This window comes from Gopherus flavomarginatus, chromosome 4, assembly GCF_025201925.1.
Source record: "Gopherus flavomarginatus isolate rGopFla2 chromosome 4, rGopFla2.mat.asm, whole genome shotgun sequence".
Classification (NCBI taxonomy): Eukaryota; Metazoa; Chordata; order Testudines; family Testudinidae; genus Gopherus; species Gopherus flavomarginatus.
Genome location: NC_066620.1, coordinates 21,528,783 through 21,547,031, shown reverse-complemented (window position 1 = coordinate 21,547,031; position 18,249 = coordinate 21,528,783). Strand labels below are relative to the sequence as shown.

The 18,249-nt window shown below is 39.7% G+C and overlaps 1 protein-coding gene across 5 annotated transcripts in view; it reads right to left on the bottom strand.

Moving 5' to 3' along the window:
- Positions 1–17,604, bottom strand: part of BCL11A (BCL11 transcription factor A) — a 105,439-nt gene extending 87,835 nt beyond the window's left edge. For all 5 annotated transcript variants that reach the window (XM_050952061.1, XM_050952062.1, XM_050952064.1 and 2 more), the window contains exons 1-2: positions 16,891–17,604; positions 10,405–10,734 (exon numbers count right to left, since the gene is read on the bottom strand). In XM_050952061.1, the coding sequence (XP_050808018.1) occupies positions 10,405–10,734; positions 16,891–16,945 (385 nt within the window). In that variant the 5' untranslated portion in view covers positions 16,946–17,604. The remainder of the gene's footprint in view (positions 1–10,404; positions 10,735–16,890) is intronic.
- Between the last annotated feature and the right edge of the window lie 645 nt (positions 17,605–18,249).

The following is an 18,249-nucleotide window of genomic DNA, read 5'->3' as shown; positions in this document are numbered from 1 at the left end:
AAGCAAAAGGGTTTTTCTTCCTATGATTTCCTTTTTTAAAAAAAATGCAAAATTGTTATATCTTCCAGACTGAGCTTAAACTAAACACAGGGCTCCAAGTCAAGCCAAAGGGGCTAGAGACAAACAGAGGCAGAAAACACTGTTATGGACTTTGTTCATAAAACTAAGCCCTTAAGAGCCAAACCTGTCTCTAAACATGGTAATTTATCAAAAGCACCACAGACTTGCTCATAGGCAGTATTGTGTGCTGCTCTCAAAAAGCAGATTAACAAGATTTCTGCCACCCTCCAAAAAAGACTTTTACCCTCAAGTCACATCTTCCATGTAAACATCAAATGTATTATCAAAACATTATTTTCATCAAAATGCAGTGGTATTAATTTTAAAAAGTTTGTGCATTTAAAAGAAGGCGAAGAAAAATATCATGTGTAATGAAGGCACTTGGTTCATTTCAGATGTGTGAAAATCCAGTCAATTTTGCACTTACAGTCAGAATTGATCATACAGATGTCAGCTGACAGTCAAAAAGTTTGTTCTGCTGTTAGCCAACATTGTGGGAACTGAGATTATCATGCATCAGACTTCAAAAATGCAAAAAAATCCTCTGTTAGGGCCCAGTTCTGAAAACACTTAATCTGAAGAGTAGTCTTTACTGTCATGAGTAGCCCCATAGAAGTCAATGGGACTGCGCACAGCAGTAAATGCTACTAACAGTTGTAAGTGTAATTTACAGGATCAAGCCTTTAATTCTCCACTTACGCTTAAAAAGCACCACATATAATTTAAAGTGCTCCACTGTTTTAAGGAAAAAGTTTCATGAATGAAGCAGGGATCGTGTCTTTTGCCGTCAAGGTGAACTGACTTTGAAGGATTATAGAACATTCAAATAATTTATATTCTCACCCTTCTACTCCACAGACTATTTTCCATAGCTAATCTTTCCTGCAAACTTTTTGAACCAAAAAGATATGCACAACTTTTCCTGTTCCCTTGCTTCTCTCTTCCATGTGTCCTGTTCACTAACTCTTTACATTTTAACGTTTATTAGAAAGAATAGAATTCAGTACTGAAAGCTGCATCAACAAACATCTGTATCAGCCACAGGTCTCCAGTTTTGACCAGTTCTCTTTGATAGTAACATTACTTTACATGAGCAGAGTTCAATGAGGGTTGATATGAGATGTGACAGCATAAATCAGAATTAGATTAAAAACAAAAGTTTAGAAACTAAAAGGCTCTGCTGCCAAGCAAATAGCTTCTGAAGGCCAAATATCTCAAACTTCCTTCAAGTCTGTTTCCCTATTTGATTTTTTCTCTCTTTCTCTGCTTTTAGAACTGCTACAGTACGCAAGAGTAAAAACACATATAAGGGCTCTAAATTTTCCTAAAAATAAAGCAATTAACTTATTGCCACAATTCAACATGCAATCGTGACAGACTACCCGGAACAGAAAGCAGAAGTCGTGATCCCTGACCCTCGACCAACACAAAAGAGGCAGCACTAGCACAATACCTGCTGTCAGCAACTGAATTATTTTTATACAGGAATTTTTATCTCTATTGTACAAACAAGTATGTGTCTGTGCTGACTTGTTAAGCAATCCACTTGTATGTAGAATAAGACTTTTTTTCCTGCTACCAGTCACACTGCTCTAAGATCAGAAGAAATACATACTCTTTGAAGCTCCTCAAATGTTTTAGTTAAAAGGACAGCAGTTGTTTTCAAAGATCCAAGACTATCTTTATCAGAATTTAATTTTTCCTTATTGATTTCTTTCTAACGTAACACAAATTTAACAGAGGACAATATATAGTTTATTACAAAATATTACGGCCTTTAAAGAATTCCATAGGAGGTAACATTCTTTTTTTCTTTTTTTTAATACAAACAACTATTTTGCAGAGAATGAGGATATGACAGTATTGTGTTTCCTTTGAACAAAACAATTTTTTTAATAATATTACTGATAAATAAATGGTCTAAAGCCATTGATTACACCGAAGCAGTAAATGTATCATACATGTTATGTGAACTGGCTTTAGTGCAATCCTTATCTGATCATTATTTTTTCTCCAAGAAGAAATAAACTCAATGGCCAATACCTAACAAAACCAACATGGCAGTGTCTGATACACCAGCTGAGATGTTGATAGTTTAGCCAGGTAACATTTTATTTGATGGCAAATTAATTGCTATAATTTTTGCTGGTGTTTTCTGGGGCGGGAGAGGGTGGTTAGGTTTGGGGGTAGTTGTTTTTTTGGGGAGGGGAGGGGTGTTCCTTGCATTTTGTATTTTATTGCCTACTACATCAACTGAGCAAACGATGAACATGAAATTAGAAATAAGAAATTGTTTCCTCATGGGTAATGTGCTATTAATTGAGTTTATTCAAAGAAATGAGACTAAGATATATACGTATAGATATAGATACACACACACGCAGGGCCAATGTTCTTCAGGTCCCTGTTATTTAACAATAATTCCATTCTTTATGTGTTTAGAGGTTTTTAATCAGAAAAGTGGTTTAGATAAAGCTAAGATTAAATTGTAGGTGAGATTGTCCAGCATTTATGCTGAGAACAAGGAAGATGCAAACAAAAACTCATTGTTTTTGACTGGACAAATCTCCCCAGGTAACCCTTCATCAATGTACATGTTCAGTATTCCAAAATGAATTCAATGACTTAAGCTGATTCAGACCTAAATAACACACTAACAACGCCTACTTGTAAAGGCACAGTTTAGCAGTGAAGTTGCTTCCCTCCCCACAACAGTTATTTCACAGAAAGATTAAGCTTGATCATTTCCTTGATGTTCATGTAGTTATTACTGTTTGTGTGTGTGTGTCTATCACACTAACCTTGATATTTTATATGTTTATTAAAACACAAAAACCTGATCGCAGGCTGGTTTATATACACCCATCCAATATGGATAGGTGTTGTTTTACAGCAACCTGTTCGAGTAAAACTTCCAATAGAATTGCATCAGACAAGCTCACATGGGTCTCCAGAGGAAGCAGAGAAAAGAAACACTTCTGTGCACTATCTGCAAACCTAGAATTCAACAGCTTTTTGGCAGCCAATTTGTTTCAAGTGTTTTGTTTCAGGAAACATGTATTTTTCTTTGTATGTTTCATAGATTTACAACTGGTTCTGACAGCTGTTGATTCTGTTAAATGAACACATTATTAAAAAATCTTCTAACATCCCCAAACTAAAAAATATACATTTTAATGGCATTTAAATTGTGAACTTGTAAGAATGTGCAAATGAAACCTGTGTGAATACTAACCCAGTTACTCTGGATTTAAAGCCCGGCTTTATTTTTACAGTACAGGGCAAAGGAGACTGCAACTGACTACATATGTTGATTATATTTCCTTTGTTTCAATCAAGTATAGAGACATTTAAAACAGGAAAGCAAAATCAACAATCTCAAGAAGTAAAAATAAATGAGTGCTAATACTTTGAAAAAGAAAATACTCCAATTATTGATGTATTTCCAAGTAATTCCATTGTATGTCATATACGCAATCTTCGTGTATTTTGGGGGCAGAGGGTTTGGAGAGGATTGGGAGGGTGAAGGAGAAAATCAGTTACATGAAATGAGGCGGGAAAGAAGTGGATGTTTTCATTTTGCCTTAGATCAAAGGAAAACAAGAATGGACTCTGTGGCATATTGAACATTTTTCCACTGCTGTCATTCACACTAGGCCATCTAAGTTTTATAAAATTCCCCGGACTAGCTGCATATTAAGCTTGCTGTGTACAGCTTTATTATAGTGTGGTAGTATGGGAACATTAATATTCCTGTGTTGCCTCTGACAGGACATTTACATGCGCCCATCTGAGCTCACACCTGAGAGCTGCTCCAAGGTATAGTAACTGTGCTCCTACTGTAAAAGCAAATGAAGAACACAAATTCCCTGCTGGGAGCAGAGCTGCCCTCACCACACCCCACACCTCAAACCTTTCCCTTGCCAACTTAACTCAATGCCATCTCAGAATGACGAATGAGCTGAGGCACCGGCACCAAGTTACTAACCCTCTAAGAACAGTAAAAGCCTCTCTGAAATATTTTTAAAATGCACAGTGAGTGCCACTGGCCAGTAAAGGTTGGGAAACGAACTCCAGTGAACCCAATACAGAATACATTGCATACTAACACTGATTGAAAAGACAGGATGATGTTTACAAGGCTTCAAAATGGGTTTGGCATAAAGCAGACTGGCTTTAATAATGAAGGTACTTTTAATTTCAGATTTGCCTTTGGTCTCTGTATGTTAAAAGCTGAAGTCTTAGGCCCTGCTCCTCCATGTGTAGCTTTATGCATGTGAGCCCATACTTCAATCAGACGACTCACCGTGCATAAAACTAACACCAATACTTGCAGAATCGAACCTTAAAGGCCAAGTTACATTTAGTAGGAATTCATTTTGTGATGGAAAACAATTCTGGCAGCAACAATATGGTTTGTGGATAAATTGATTAGCCTATTGTTTTTAAAACAATGTAGTAAATCACAACGATAAATTTACTGAAATGGACCACAATGGGCCCAAATCTGCTCCCAGTCAGGTCCAATGTCTGTGTATATTCAGATTAAATATGCTTATTTCCCCTGCGGGGAAAAGCACTGAATTTTATGACCATGTTACAAATAACAATACGGGTCTCAATCTATTAAATTATATGATCTGGACATATTTTATGAACTTCAGCAATACCCCTCAAATTGACACACACAATAAAAACCTCCTAGATGGAAGACTGTATTGAAAATGTGCACCAAGTTAAAAAATAAAAATCCCAACACTGCTGGCATAGCCATGACCCAAATGAAATCTGAACAAGCAGAAAGGTACTAAAGATCCTTAGTGATTAGATCCCATGCTAAAAAAGTGGCAATGTGCCAAGCAATGTCCAGCTTGATGTTAAATGCCTTTTATTGCACAAAGCTGGTTCTACTGCATATAAAAGCAGGCTGGAGATTGGGGTGAATTTTGTCAAAATTTTCTTTATATAATAAATGGTGCAAGCAGACAAACAAATGGAGATTGAATTCCCACTGCCTGACAGTCTCTCAAGTCTCCTTAATTGTCTTTATTACTTGAATTGAATAAGAAGGGAATTCAGGTTCTCAGGGCTGCATGTACAGAAGTGTGTAATGCTAAAAGATTTCCTTCTCTTTTAAATTTACATTACAAAATTATGGAAATCTTTAGGAGAGAATCTACTTCTCGCCTGTAATCTAATGTTAAGGTCTTTTACTTATCACTTTCTCCCCCTCACCACCCAGCTCCAATATTTCAGTCTTTATTGTTCAGTCTGGCTACATAGGGCGTACATTTATTAAGTATGTTATTTTCAAAGCTTGTAGTGTTTAATGTTAATCTGCACCTTTTTCATATCTATGCTAAATTTAATGCTTGCTAGACTGGCTCTTCAACCACAAATATTTTGTATCCAGCTGTATTTCAGTCCATGGTGAGCTTAACAATTAAATGTCACATAGAAGAAAGAATGCAAAATTTCTGGTCCTCTAAAAGATACGATTTGCAGGAGACAAGAATGGGGCAATTTAAGGAATTATAACACTTTTGATGCCTCCCTGGAATAATCATGCTGAATCAGAAGGAAACTTTCATCACTCTGCTTCTGTTCTTGAAATGAACACATATTTGTGTTTCCAATAAAAGGCTATTTTTACATTAACTATCCGTAACAGCAGAGAATAGAAAAACTAACTGAATCTCCACCTCATACAAGGGATGATCTTGATATCACATGGATGCTTCTTCAAAACTGTTATTTATAAAAAGGCAACAAGGAAAATGCACAAACAGTTGAATCTTTTATGTGTCACTGAAAGAGCAACATTTGAACAACTTTTGGATCGCCTACGTTTTTAACATTTTTTTCCCTCCTAGAAGTAAATTTCTCAGCCATACAGGCCACTGTGTTTAATTAAGCTTTCAAAAGTCCTCTGACAATGCCAACAATTGAAAGACACTTCTGTAGCTCAATCATGCAATCATTGTGACAGTTCTATTTACAATTTGTCTTAAAGAGACTTTCTCTGACATTGTACTTTGACAAAACATCCAAGCTGCCAGTTCACAACCTTTCTCTGTCTTATTTACAAATACAGCTTGTATGCAGGACTGAGAATCTCATGATCATGAGTCTTTGGATAGTGCCCTCACAAATTTTCCATCTTGTAACTATTTTGTCCAGCCCATTAATATCTGCTGAAGCTTTGTATTGAACAATTGCAGTTAGAATTTTAGCCATTTTCATGAATGTAAGCTTCGTCTGACTCATTGTTTAGATGCAATGCTAACTATTCAGTTGATCAGTCAATGATTTTTATCCAGAACAAAATAAAATACTACAGAAATGCAATTTACTCATCACAGAATTACAATAGTAATTGCTAATAGTGTACCAAGAGAATTTCTGTGGCATATAGACAAGTCAAAGAAATTCTATTCTGAGAATACGAATCGTTAAATGTACTTGGTCCATCAGTTAGTATAACACTAGGTTCATTTTCCATTTGATTATTCAATGGAAAGGTATTTCTTACATTTGTTTTCCTTATGTTGGATTTATATCTAACTGGCGATTGGAGAAAACAGATGCAGGCACTCAAAGTGAACCTCCTCCTCTCTCTCCATTTGCACATACAGTATATAAAGCTGTATAATCGTAATTATAAATGAGAATATATGTAACATTCCAATGAGACAAATATGAAGTGTAGTAGTAGTTAAAATGCCTTTCCCTCCCAAAAAAAATCTTTCATTAATCTACACAACTTTATATATTCAACAAGCATCAAAATGGACTATAAATATTTCTTTTCCCTTTTCAATAAGTGAACAGCAGTTTTACATTCACTGACATCTTGGTACTTCAGTTAATATTTTCCTCCATTGCAAAATAAGAGACTGGATAACTAAACCCCTGCCGCAGCACTCACTGCAAATCACAGACTGCTGGTATCTGGTGGTGAGTGTTTGACATACATATTGATGAAAGCTGCCTCATTGGACCCACACAACATATCCTATTAATTTTCATTAAATTTATGACATTTCTGCCATAGCACTGGATTGTCACTCAAAATTTTATATCAAGCCTAAGAGAGAGAGACACACACACATACACAGAACAGCTGTGTATGGATGTGTGTATTTATATTTTATGTACATGCATGCATATTGTAGAGGTACACACATACTATTGTAAGCATTCCTTTATCTGGAAAATGGTTAGGGTGAAGAGAGGCCTAGAGACAGTTAAAGTATACATCATTTCACTGTACATCTGAGTGACTGCCTTCCTTGTATTTGGGTGCCCTGATCCCTAAGCATTATTTATCTTAGGAAGATGGTCTTTTATTATAATGCACCAAATTATTGACTGCAGAATGACACACAAAGCAGGTTCTGTAAATATATCTAACTTAGAATACTACAGTAACCTCTTTCTGAAGAATATTTAATTGGCTGCATTTTTACATTGTTATTAAATATATTTTCTGGACATTTATCATGAAGAATTGGTTCATTCGGACCTGTACATTTGTCCCTATTTTTTAAATTACATATTCCCATATCTTTTGCATTCTTATGATTATTGTTTCCTTTCTACTCTTGCAAAGGAACGCAGATATAAAATACTGGAATTAATAACTGCCATTCTGAGATTCACTTCAGGGACCCCCAAAATACGTAAACTCCACAACTTATTGAATAACCCAGACTGTTAATTTCACTGCCGGACACTGGGAATTCAATGGTGTGATAATTCCAGCTATTGACATATTACTTTGTGATATGACAAAACTGTCTCTTGCTTAACTAATTCCAGTGTAGAAACATTATATTAAACAAAAATTTAAGGAACAGTGTAAGAGCTTATAATTATCTGCGCATGAAAGCTTTACCTCACCTGAGTCACATCACTTGTGCACCCACTGGAAAGCTTGTATATATTTTTCCTCTGAAAACAATTAGAAGCTGGTCTTACATTCCTTGCATACCCAAAACTCCCATTGATTCCTGCTGGAGCTTTGAATGTGCAAGAAATATAGACAGTATTGGACTTCTAGTATGTGTCAGTTTTAAACATAATTGCACAGAAATCTCTCTGCACAGGAGACATGAAAATAACTGGAGCTGGGTCTTGCAGACCTTACTTACAAGAATAATCTTTTACTTCTGTGAGTAGTCCTATTGACTTTCATGGAATTACTTTTCTGAGTAAAGACTATCTGCATAAATATGGATTATGTGCATGTGAAAGGGTTTGCAGGATCAGGTCCCTAGTTTTTTTTATGTCTGTTGCATATTGTACAAACCCTGAATTCAGTCCTTAGCTTACTGAACCATTTAGGAGAACAAGGGACAGTTAAAAACATATTATTCTTCTAATTAGCAACACCATTACATCCTTCAGGGCCAAATTCTGTCCACTTAACTCATGCTAGGAATCTAATTAATGGTAACCACCTTACTTATATGAGTAAAGCAGGCAGACTTTGGTTCATATGGCTCAACAACTGTAATAGTAGAATTTTAAACTAAAGCAAAGAATTCCAAACTCCTCAGTGTGGTTGTATCTTAGACTGAATGGCCTATTTGAGACCACGGCAAGAAGTGTGGTTTTAATTCTTGCTTGACAGATACTGTGTTTTGTCTTTTAAACAGAGCAGTTCAATATGTAAATACGATGTTACATCACACAAATGTTACTCCATATTTGGTGATTTAGCATGGCTTCAGATCTCTGAAGACTACAAATCCCTTCCGCTAGGCTCTTGCTTCATTAATCATGCCCTACACTTCTGTTTATTTTCCTTCAAATCACAGACAGCACATGGAAATGGTCACTGCCATATACTATTCTGGAAAAAAACTCTTTAACCTACATGTCACAGAAGTTGAATGTGCTGGAAAATTTAAGCCATCTTTCAAAATGCAGCTTGCCAGTAACTTGACCGTGTGTGTGTGTGTGTGTCTCTCTCTCTCTCTCTATATATATATATATGTGTGTGTGCTATTACTGCAAAGCTTTCAAAAAACATAAATGCCACATTTGATTTTAATGATTGGTTGGAGGAAAAAAATATCACATTGAATCCCGCAGTGCCTACTGACCTACTATGGTTGAACTGTGTGGCCATGGTAAGTCAAAGACAAGATCCAGTATATCATGTGATTACATACAGTACTTTTGCTAATACTAAACTACCCTTTAGGCTATTAAAATAGAGGTATAAGTGATGTCTTATCCTAACTGATGTTTCCATAAAACTGGATCAGGCATTGGTTGATTTTAATATGCTACATATTTATAATTATGTTTTAAGCATAATTTAACGTGATTTTCAATACCAAGCAATGGGTGGTGTTCATATTTGCTATAAGGATTTTAGAAACTAACTATGCCTTGTTAGCCTTCCAGTATTTCTCTGGTTTTCTTTTTCATATTAAGTTCAATTATTTTAACCTCAGCCACTGAGACATTTTCATGTTTAGGGTCTTTCCAATTAAAAATGTATCATAGGAAATGATAATATTTACTTTTTTAAATTACATTTTTATATTGTTTGTTGTGCAAAACAGAATTCGGTCTTGGACACTTGTACGGGTGACATGTGGTTGTGTAAACCGCAAACAAAATCAAGATACATCTGTCAAAACCACATCAGAGACAAGAGGGAGCACAGAGAAGCATTTATCATTTGGCTGAGGAGGCAGGCTGCAGACAGCGGCCTTTCCTGTCAAACCAACCTTTTGAAATTTCCAACATGCCCTTAAACTTTTCAAATAAGCATGTCTGTGCGCTTCAGCAACTGCCCTCTCTACTCTGGCCTGGCCAGTCGAAAATGGCATCTTAAAGTCAAGGTCGGTGGTGTCACTTTGCCATGGGGCTGTGTTTAATTACAGTCCATACGCTGACAGCCAATATGGATCCAAGGCTAGCTGATGCTCAGTTAACTCTTTCACTCCTGAGTTAACAAAAGACTGTAAAGCTAGTTCCTGTATAACACAGCAGGGTGTAAAATATACATATATGGAATTAAGATAGGCAACACACTAGGAGACAGCTTCTATACTATATACAATTAAGAAAACAGAATCCCAGCAAACCCTGTTGAAAATACACACTAGCGTTGCATGGGCCTGTTGATGCTAAAACTACTCAGCCACTTGGAAATATTTTTTGTGTACTTAATATGAACTGAGATGCAGGGTATTTAACATGTTGGCTGTCATGGTGAATAGAATGGAAAAACAGACACAGCACTTCACAACTGTGAGCATTATTACTACAGTTTGACTGAACATGGTAATAAACTTGTAAATGATTCTCCTTGCTTCAATTTACCTGCTATATGTTCCTGTTTAGGGCAGATTCCTCGAGATGACGTTGATAAACAATCGTCATCCTCTGGTGTGACCTGGATGCCAACCTCCACAGGATTGGATGCTTTTTTCAGCTCACTTGGTGAGGGTGAAGGTGGCTTATCCACAGCCTTCTCTAAGCAGAGACTGCCATTGCATTGTTTCCGTTTGTGCTCAATAAAAATAAGAATGTCCCCCAACGGGAAGTTCATCTGACACTGGCCACAAGTAAGGAGGTCATGATCCCCTTCTGGAGCTCCCAACGTGCCATGCTCTGGTTCATCATCAGTAAGAATGGCTTCAAGAGGTTCAGCTGCAGTTTAAGAAACAAAAGGAGAATCATTAGAGCTCTTGTGAAAAGAAGGGGAAGGCGGGGAGAGAGAAAATCATGTTGTTGAACCCCCTGTTCATGGATGCCATCCCGTGTTTGGAATAATTATAGGATGAAAAAATTAAACCTGCACTACATGAACAGATAGCACGTTATCAGTCCAGCAAGAAGCAAATGTAGTTATCAGTGTTGATAGGGAATATATTTTGAGAAAGCAGCTGTAATATGTAGAACTGTCGGAATGGAACCTGCAATCTTATCTATATTCCTGGATTTAGACAAAGTTCTAATTTGAAGGAACATTTTAATAATAAAAATTAAAATAACAGCTGTGAAAAAAATTATTGTGAGACAATTGTGGTATCATGAAGAGAAGCCAATACTGTTCTTTGTTGCCAGAGGTTTTATTTATGTTTATTTATGACTGAAGCTTTACGTGTGTGTATGTGTGTGTGTGCGTGCGTGCGTGCACGCACGTGCACATGTGTAATATATGACGTGGTCATGGAATAGCTATATATCAATGAGCAAATCATATGTTTTGAAATGTTGAACTGTGAGTTAGGTATGTGTGTGTGTGTGTGTGTGCATGCAAATATATGAACATACACGTTAAAAGCCACATCGGTCATGCATGCACACACACCCACACAGAGGCTACATAGCCTGTACGATGTGTGTATGTACGTGTGATTATATATGTAGATTATATATTCTGTTTAAAAATTGAAAACGTGAACTATTCATGGGGAAAAAGACAGAATTAATAAATAAGGAAGCTAATTAGCTAGACTTTTCCGATACCTCCCAGAAATTAAAGAAATATCAAACTCACTGGCAATTCCACTTAGACACATTAACTAAACAGGATACTTTTGCATAATTAAGAAAATAAGCCAATTGGGTGTTTTTGTTTTGCTTTTTTCATTCTGAAGAAAAGAATGACTAAATTATTCTAAATATGTTCGCAATTGTGGTCTTCATCACATATAAATCAGTATGGTCAACTGAATGCCACATTTCATAATAACGGTGAAAAGACCTTTCTTTAAACTTGAAATACCTTGCCTAATGTTGTCAAAGTTGACTAATTTTCTGAATGAGCTCCAAAAAGCTTCATTATGAGACTATTTCTACACACATAGTCGTCAGTGGATTGTATAACAAGGCAGACATGCCTTTCTTTTCTGTTTGCTTTTTTTCACTTTGTACTGAAATATCTTGTACTGAAATATCCTGGCAATATGTATGCAGTATTCATCACTATAACCTTGCAAGAAAAAAAAACTGTTGGTATTTCTCTCCTTATGCAACATAATACATATACTAACAACAACAACAACAACCACCAAAATGAGCTGACTCTACAAAACATAAAATGCCTCAAAATGCTGCCAGTTAATCAAAGTGAGACCCAATACAACTCTTAAACAGTTAATCAGTCTGACCTTCTTTAGCAAGCTGCCAATTTCACATTTAATGAACTTAAAGCCACAGAGAATCAAAAAATAGAATTTAATTTGACTGCAGAATATTGGAACAGATTTTGATAAAGTGCAAAAATCCACTGAACTCAGGTTAAATTTATTTCAACCCTACCTAGGCTGAATATTGAGGAGGAAGATCTGGAGTAGCTCCCAGTTGTGCTGTGTAAAATAATACTGAAAGAGCACCTTACCGTACCTTAGCTCCAAGTAGGACACACTGATACATTCCATAATTTCTTGCCTCTAGTGCTACTCCTAATTTAACATAAGGTCAACTATAGGAATATGAAGGTTATATTCATATTAATAAAAACAATATCTTAATCATTTGGGTTTTCTTCTAAACTTACTGACCAAAAGATAATACACAACATGCATTTACAATTTTCTTGAATAGAAAAAGAAACAGGAATGTTTCTGAAATGTCTATGTCATTTTCTCAAGTAACAAACTTTGCATTTGCACAAAGTGAGTAACTGAATATGGAAGTCATTCCATCAGCTCCTTTCTACAAAAAAAGGTATTTTTGTGTTAAGCAATAACTGTAACTTTTAGTTTACTAACTCAAAGTAGCAAAATATTTTTAAAAATTGATATTCTCCTTGTAACTGTTTTGACTGGAACTTTGCACAATAATTACTCAATTATAATATTTATTCCTTGGCCTGATTTTTTTCTGAAATTGTCAATATTACTCAGCAATGAAAGAGAATATTGTGCTCAGATACCAGACAGTTAAAAGTAATGCTAAACAAAAATAGATTTTGCTAAAGACTGTCCTGACTGGGCTGATTTACAATCAAAACCAGGAAATGAAGTGGTAATTCAGAGGTTGCTGATTACACCTCCACATTTCACCTAATTAATTTTATAGGAGGCAAAGTTCTCGAAAATAACAAGATCAAATGTACAGATATAAAACCTGTAACCTCAACATTTTCTACGCTCTTAAGGTAAATTATTGCTAATTAACAAGAATTATATACTAATGTATGAAATACCTCTGGCACCGTGTTCATTACAAAACATTTGGCTCCTGATGCTCTGAGAGATAGAAAAATGTGTTTTTATTATTTCTGCTGGTTTAAAAAAAAAACCTTGCCACTGATTTTCAGTATACATCTTTTTAATTTTGGGGCAACCAAAAGCTCCTTTCTGGATATCTAATCAGTCATCTATATTTTTAATGGAAATTGCCCTTCCATAAACATGTATTTCTACAAAAACAACGAGGAGTCTGGTGGCACCTTAAAGACTAAGATTTATTTGGGTATAAGCTTTTGTGGGTAAAAAACCCACTTCTTCAGATGCATGTATTTATAGCCTCTCTCTCCCCCTTCCTCCATTTCCCACCAACATCCACCAAAATAACACCATCTTCTATATCAAGTTAAATGGATTTTTGTCTCAAAAAAAGTGTGAAGGACGCAATGGAAGAAAAAGCACCAGTTCTGCGTTACCGGGGGCAGGGGGAGAAAAAAGTATCAGTATGGATTCAGCAAGACAGAGACGTCTAAATACCCCAGCAGCAGACAGGGCTGTGTCCAGCTGAGAAGACAAAAAAGAAAATCAGGGGAGAAAGAGAGTAATTGTCTAGTCCAAGTTTGCCTTCAAGTGTGGGATTGTCTTACAGTCTAAGGGAACAAATGATGGCTAATAATGTGGGCTAGTGGCTGGTGTTTTAAAACAGCCAGAGAGCGGGAGCACGGTGAGGGAAGGAAGGAAAGAAAAAGAGGGGAGAGCGAACTTGGAAAGGACTGAGCAGGCGGCACAATGGGAGCAGCGTCGATCGGAAGCCTAGTGCAAACACGTGCGAGCCAGCAAGGTGCCTTCTCCCCTTTCGGCTGAGGCCGAGCTCATCTGGGCTCCCACTTCTCCACCCCAACCCCTCTGCTCACGAGGATTGTCTTTGCCTCAGATGGACCCGTAGCCAGAGTTTAAATGAGGAGGGGAGGAGAAACAAAAGCAGATGTGTCCAGTAAACAAAACAAACACAAAGTCACCGAGAAGGTGCCACTCGGCTCCCTCAGAGCCCCTGGGCTTCCCCTTCGAAATTGTGGTTCAAGTTTTTTTTTTGTTTTTTTTTTGGGGGGGGGGGGGCGTTTGCTTTCCATGTGCCACAGCATCGTGCAAAGCTAAGACTAGACGGAAGGGATCCCAGCCAGCCCCGCGCCGCCTGGAAAGGCTCCCAAGCCCCTTTGTGACCCCCACGGTTTGATCGGCCGTCGGGTGAGTGGGGGGAAATGAAGGGCCAACTTGCTAGTCCTCGCGATCCTCAGAAATCGTTTGCTGCTCTGAACGGACGGGGACGGCGTTAAAACAAACATTACAGGGAGAAACTGGGTCTTTTCTCCAGTGTGGGGTCTGTGGGCTGCGTTCCTGTTTCCTTACCAACCATAAAACAAGCAAAATTAAGAACAAAGAAAGGGGGAGGGGGAAGAAAGAAAGGGGAAAAGGGGGGAAGAAAGAAAGAAAGAAAACCCGCCTCCCTCCTTTCTAAAGGAAAATGCCGAGAATTAAAGACGTGGTGAAACTGATCAGGTTCAAGTTCGTTGGGCTTTTTTGATCTTGTTCTGCCTCCTAGCGACTGAAACTCACATGCAAACCTATCCTTCCTCAACCAGCTTTTTAAATCCAACTCCCACACATCTCGCCCCCCCGCCCTCCAGATCTCACAGGGAGAAATATACCAAATGGCAATTACAGTGCCAGCAAAAAATAATAATAATTTAAATATGTATCTGTATATTACATACGGAATTGCCAAGTCAGGGGGAACCCAGCACGGCTGGGGAAGGATTTGGGGATGTAAATCTAATCTTTCAATTACTCTGTGACAAGTGAGCGAACACGGGTGCACACAAACCCTAAGGATGAATGCACTCTGGTATATGTTTTTTTAAAGTAACAGAGGTTACTACTGTCGGCACCAGTTTCTGCAGCTCGCAGAAAACTGGGGCGGAGGGGGGTGGGTTCCTGCAACATGTTCTGGAAGAGATAGCACCTCCAGAAATGTGACAGTTATGTTGCAATACATAAACGTTTGGCATTTCAAAAAGTCCTTAGAACTGGTAGCAAATGACTCAAACAATAAGGAGTGGAGGGAAGAGAACCGTAAGGTGTCTTACTTTAAGGAAAACTTTGCGAATGCCAATGTTTTGGCTTCCCCTGCCTTTACGGGAGCTGTTTTATCCAAAGCGTTAACATTCTCCAGCGGACTATGTGCAAATCTTGTTTCAAATATCTATGCATCTGAGTGGGGAAATTGCATTGAAAACTTTTACAGGGAGAGAGAGGGGAGGGAGGGAGAGGTTGATTGCAGACAGCGAAATTGCACTGAAGTAGACGGTCCCTGAGAGGGGAGGAAAACACATGGAATACTGGGGGAAATAAAATACAAACGTGCATCTTTTTGCTTTCCCACCGCCCAAAAAATAAAATATTTTCTCTTTTCTTCCCTCCCACCCGCTCCCTTTTGTTGTGTATGCAGCGATCTTGCTTACCTTGCATCCAGCTTGTGTTTTGTTGCGGGAGGGGGGGAGTAGAAGAGGGGGAGGATTTTTGTGACCAATAGTATTTTTTTAAATGTCCCCGGAGTGTATTTTTTTTTAAATTTGATCGTGACAGTGACGATAGTTGGTTGGGTTTGGGGTTTTGTTTGTCTCTGTGTGTGTGTGTATGTGTGTGTGCTTTGCTTGGGTTTGCTCTTGTCTCTGCTTGTTGGCAGGAGGCTCCCCGCACACGCGGTGCTTGTAAACATTCAGACACGAGATTTTTCCCAATCAAAATCCACTTCCACTTTTTTTGAAAATCTTCCAAAAAATAGTAAGCGAGAGAGGAGGGAATTCCTCTCGCTCGCTCGCTCTCCTCCGTGCAGCCGAGCCAAGCAGCCCAAGTTTGCAGGCAGGAGTTGGGGGGAGAGGGAGGAGTGGGGGGAAGACTGGCATGAGTCGGTTGGCTGGGGGAAGGTCCGATTGTGGCGGAGCCCCGGGGAAAGCCAACGATGGCTCCGGACAACACAAGCAGCCGCTGCTGCCCCTTTTGCCCTTTCGCCGCGGAGGGAAAAGAGGCGCGGGAGAGAGCGGGACAAACACCCGGCGTCTGGGAGCGGAAACAAAAAGGGGGGGGGCATTGCCCTGCCCCCCCCCCCCGGTACGCAACAAGGTTTCGCTGGGGAGAGATGGGGATCTGGCTAAAACCACTCGCCCCCAGATTTTTCTTCTCACTCCACTTGACTATAATCTCTTCTCTCTGTGCGTCCAATGTCCAGTCTGTCTCTCCTGCGGGGATTTCTTCCCCCCCCCTCCCAAGAACACATTCTGCACCTCGCTGCAAACTGGGAGTGTTGCTGTTTTCCCAAGTCAGAATGGCACAATTAAAAAAAAATAAAATCAAAGCGGGAGGGGGGGTTGAAAAAAGAAAAGAAGGAAGAGAGAGCGACAGTGAGTGAGAAGCGGGCATGCTCCAGGAGCAAAGAAAAGAAAAGTGATCGCGCTCATTTAATTAGAGAGAGACGGAGAGGGGGGAAAATTCCGAGCCAAGGTTTAGTGCATTTCCACCCCTCTCGCCCGCTTTCTCCGCTTCTCCGAAATAAAATAACCCGCGCGAAGGAGGCATGAAATAAATGCACGTTGCTGTTTGGGTTACTTACGCGAAAATTCCCGCTTGCTTAAGTGCTGGGGTTTGCCTTGCTTGCGGCGAGACATGGTGGGTTGGTGGCTGCGGTGGCTTGTGAGCCGCTCGGTTCACATCGGGAGAGCCGGGTGAGAAAGCAAGGAGACTCCAGAGAAAATATCTTCATCAATGTCTTTTGACATCCAAAATAAATTAGAAATAATACAAAGATGGCGCAGGGAAGATGAATTGTGGGATAGCAGTCATGGCTTTTTTTTTTTTTTTTTTTTTTTGTGCAAGAAAAAAAGAGAGAGAGGGAGAGAGAGAGAGAAGGAGAGAGAGAGATGAAAAAAAATGGCAAAAGCCCCCCTGAGCTGCAAGTTCAAGTGCGGACGTGACGTCCCTGCGAACTTGAACGTCAGGAGCCTGGATGGACAGAGACATACAAAACATGGGCAGGGCAAGCCGGAGAGAGGGGGAGGAGGGAAGAGGAAGGCAACACCAATGGACACTCATCAGGGGCTGGACATGAAAAAGAGACCAGGACAAGCCAATGGACAGTGATCGCAGGGGGGAGCGGGGAGGAGGGGAGAGGGAGGGGGGAGCACTAGACACCAGGCGCACGCTGCTTCGCGGAGTAGGGGGGTTGGGGTGGAGGGGGAAGGAGCCGGGCACGCCGTGCAGAAGTGGCCGCAGAGGAGTAAGTGCAGAAGGCAAACGCACGAGTGGCCAGGAGGGGAGAGGGAATAATAAATAAATAAACACAAACAGCGGCGCGCACACACACACGCTGAAAAAAGCGGAGAGGATCGCCCAAGTGAAATGCGATGGGATGCTCCCAGGACGGGGAGGCCAGGCAGGTATCTGGGAGCCCACCCAACAGGCACAGCCAGGGAATTAAAAACTTTACATTGCATTGCCCCGAGACGCAGTGACAGTCCCTGGCAGGCAGCACAAAGGCCGAGAGTGGGCAAGGGGGTCGCAGGAGAAAAGTTCTGCACTTGGAGCAGCGAGGGGAAAGGCGGCCAGGAGCAGCCTCCTTCCTTTCAGCCTGGAGAGGGGAGCACGGAGAAGAGTTTCATAGTCCAGGAGAAAAGAGGCGGAGGGTGAGGAGCTGCAGGAGCAGAGAAGGCAAAAGGGAGGCGGTGGCACTTCATACCCCCTCGTCCAATCACTAAAAAAATGAAAGTAGCCCAGGCAGCCTGCAAAGCCAAGCCGGGCTCTGAGCTGTAAGGAGCAGGGACTGGGTCTGATAAAAACTAAAGAAACGGGAGCGCAGGAAGCAATGCGCGGGGCACAAAACCCCAGCCACGCTGCTGACAAGAAGCAGGGCGACCCAAGCCGAGCAAATGGGCAGAGGGGCGCAGAGAAGCGGCGGGAGTTGGGACTGAGGATG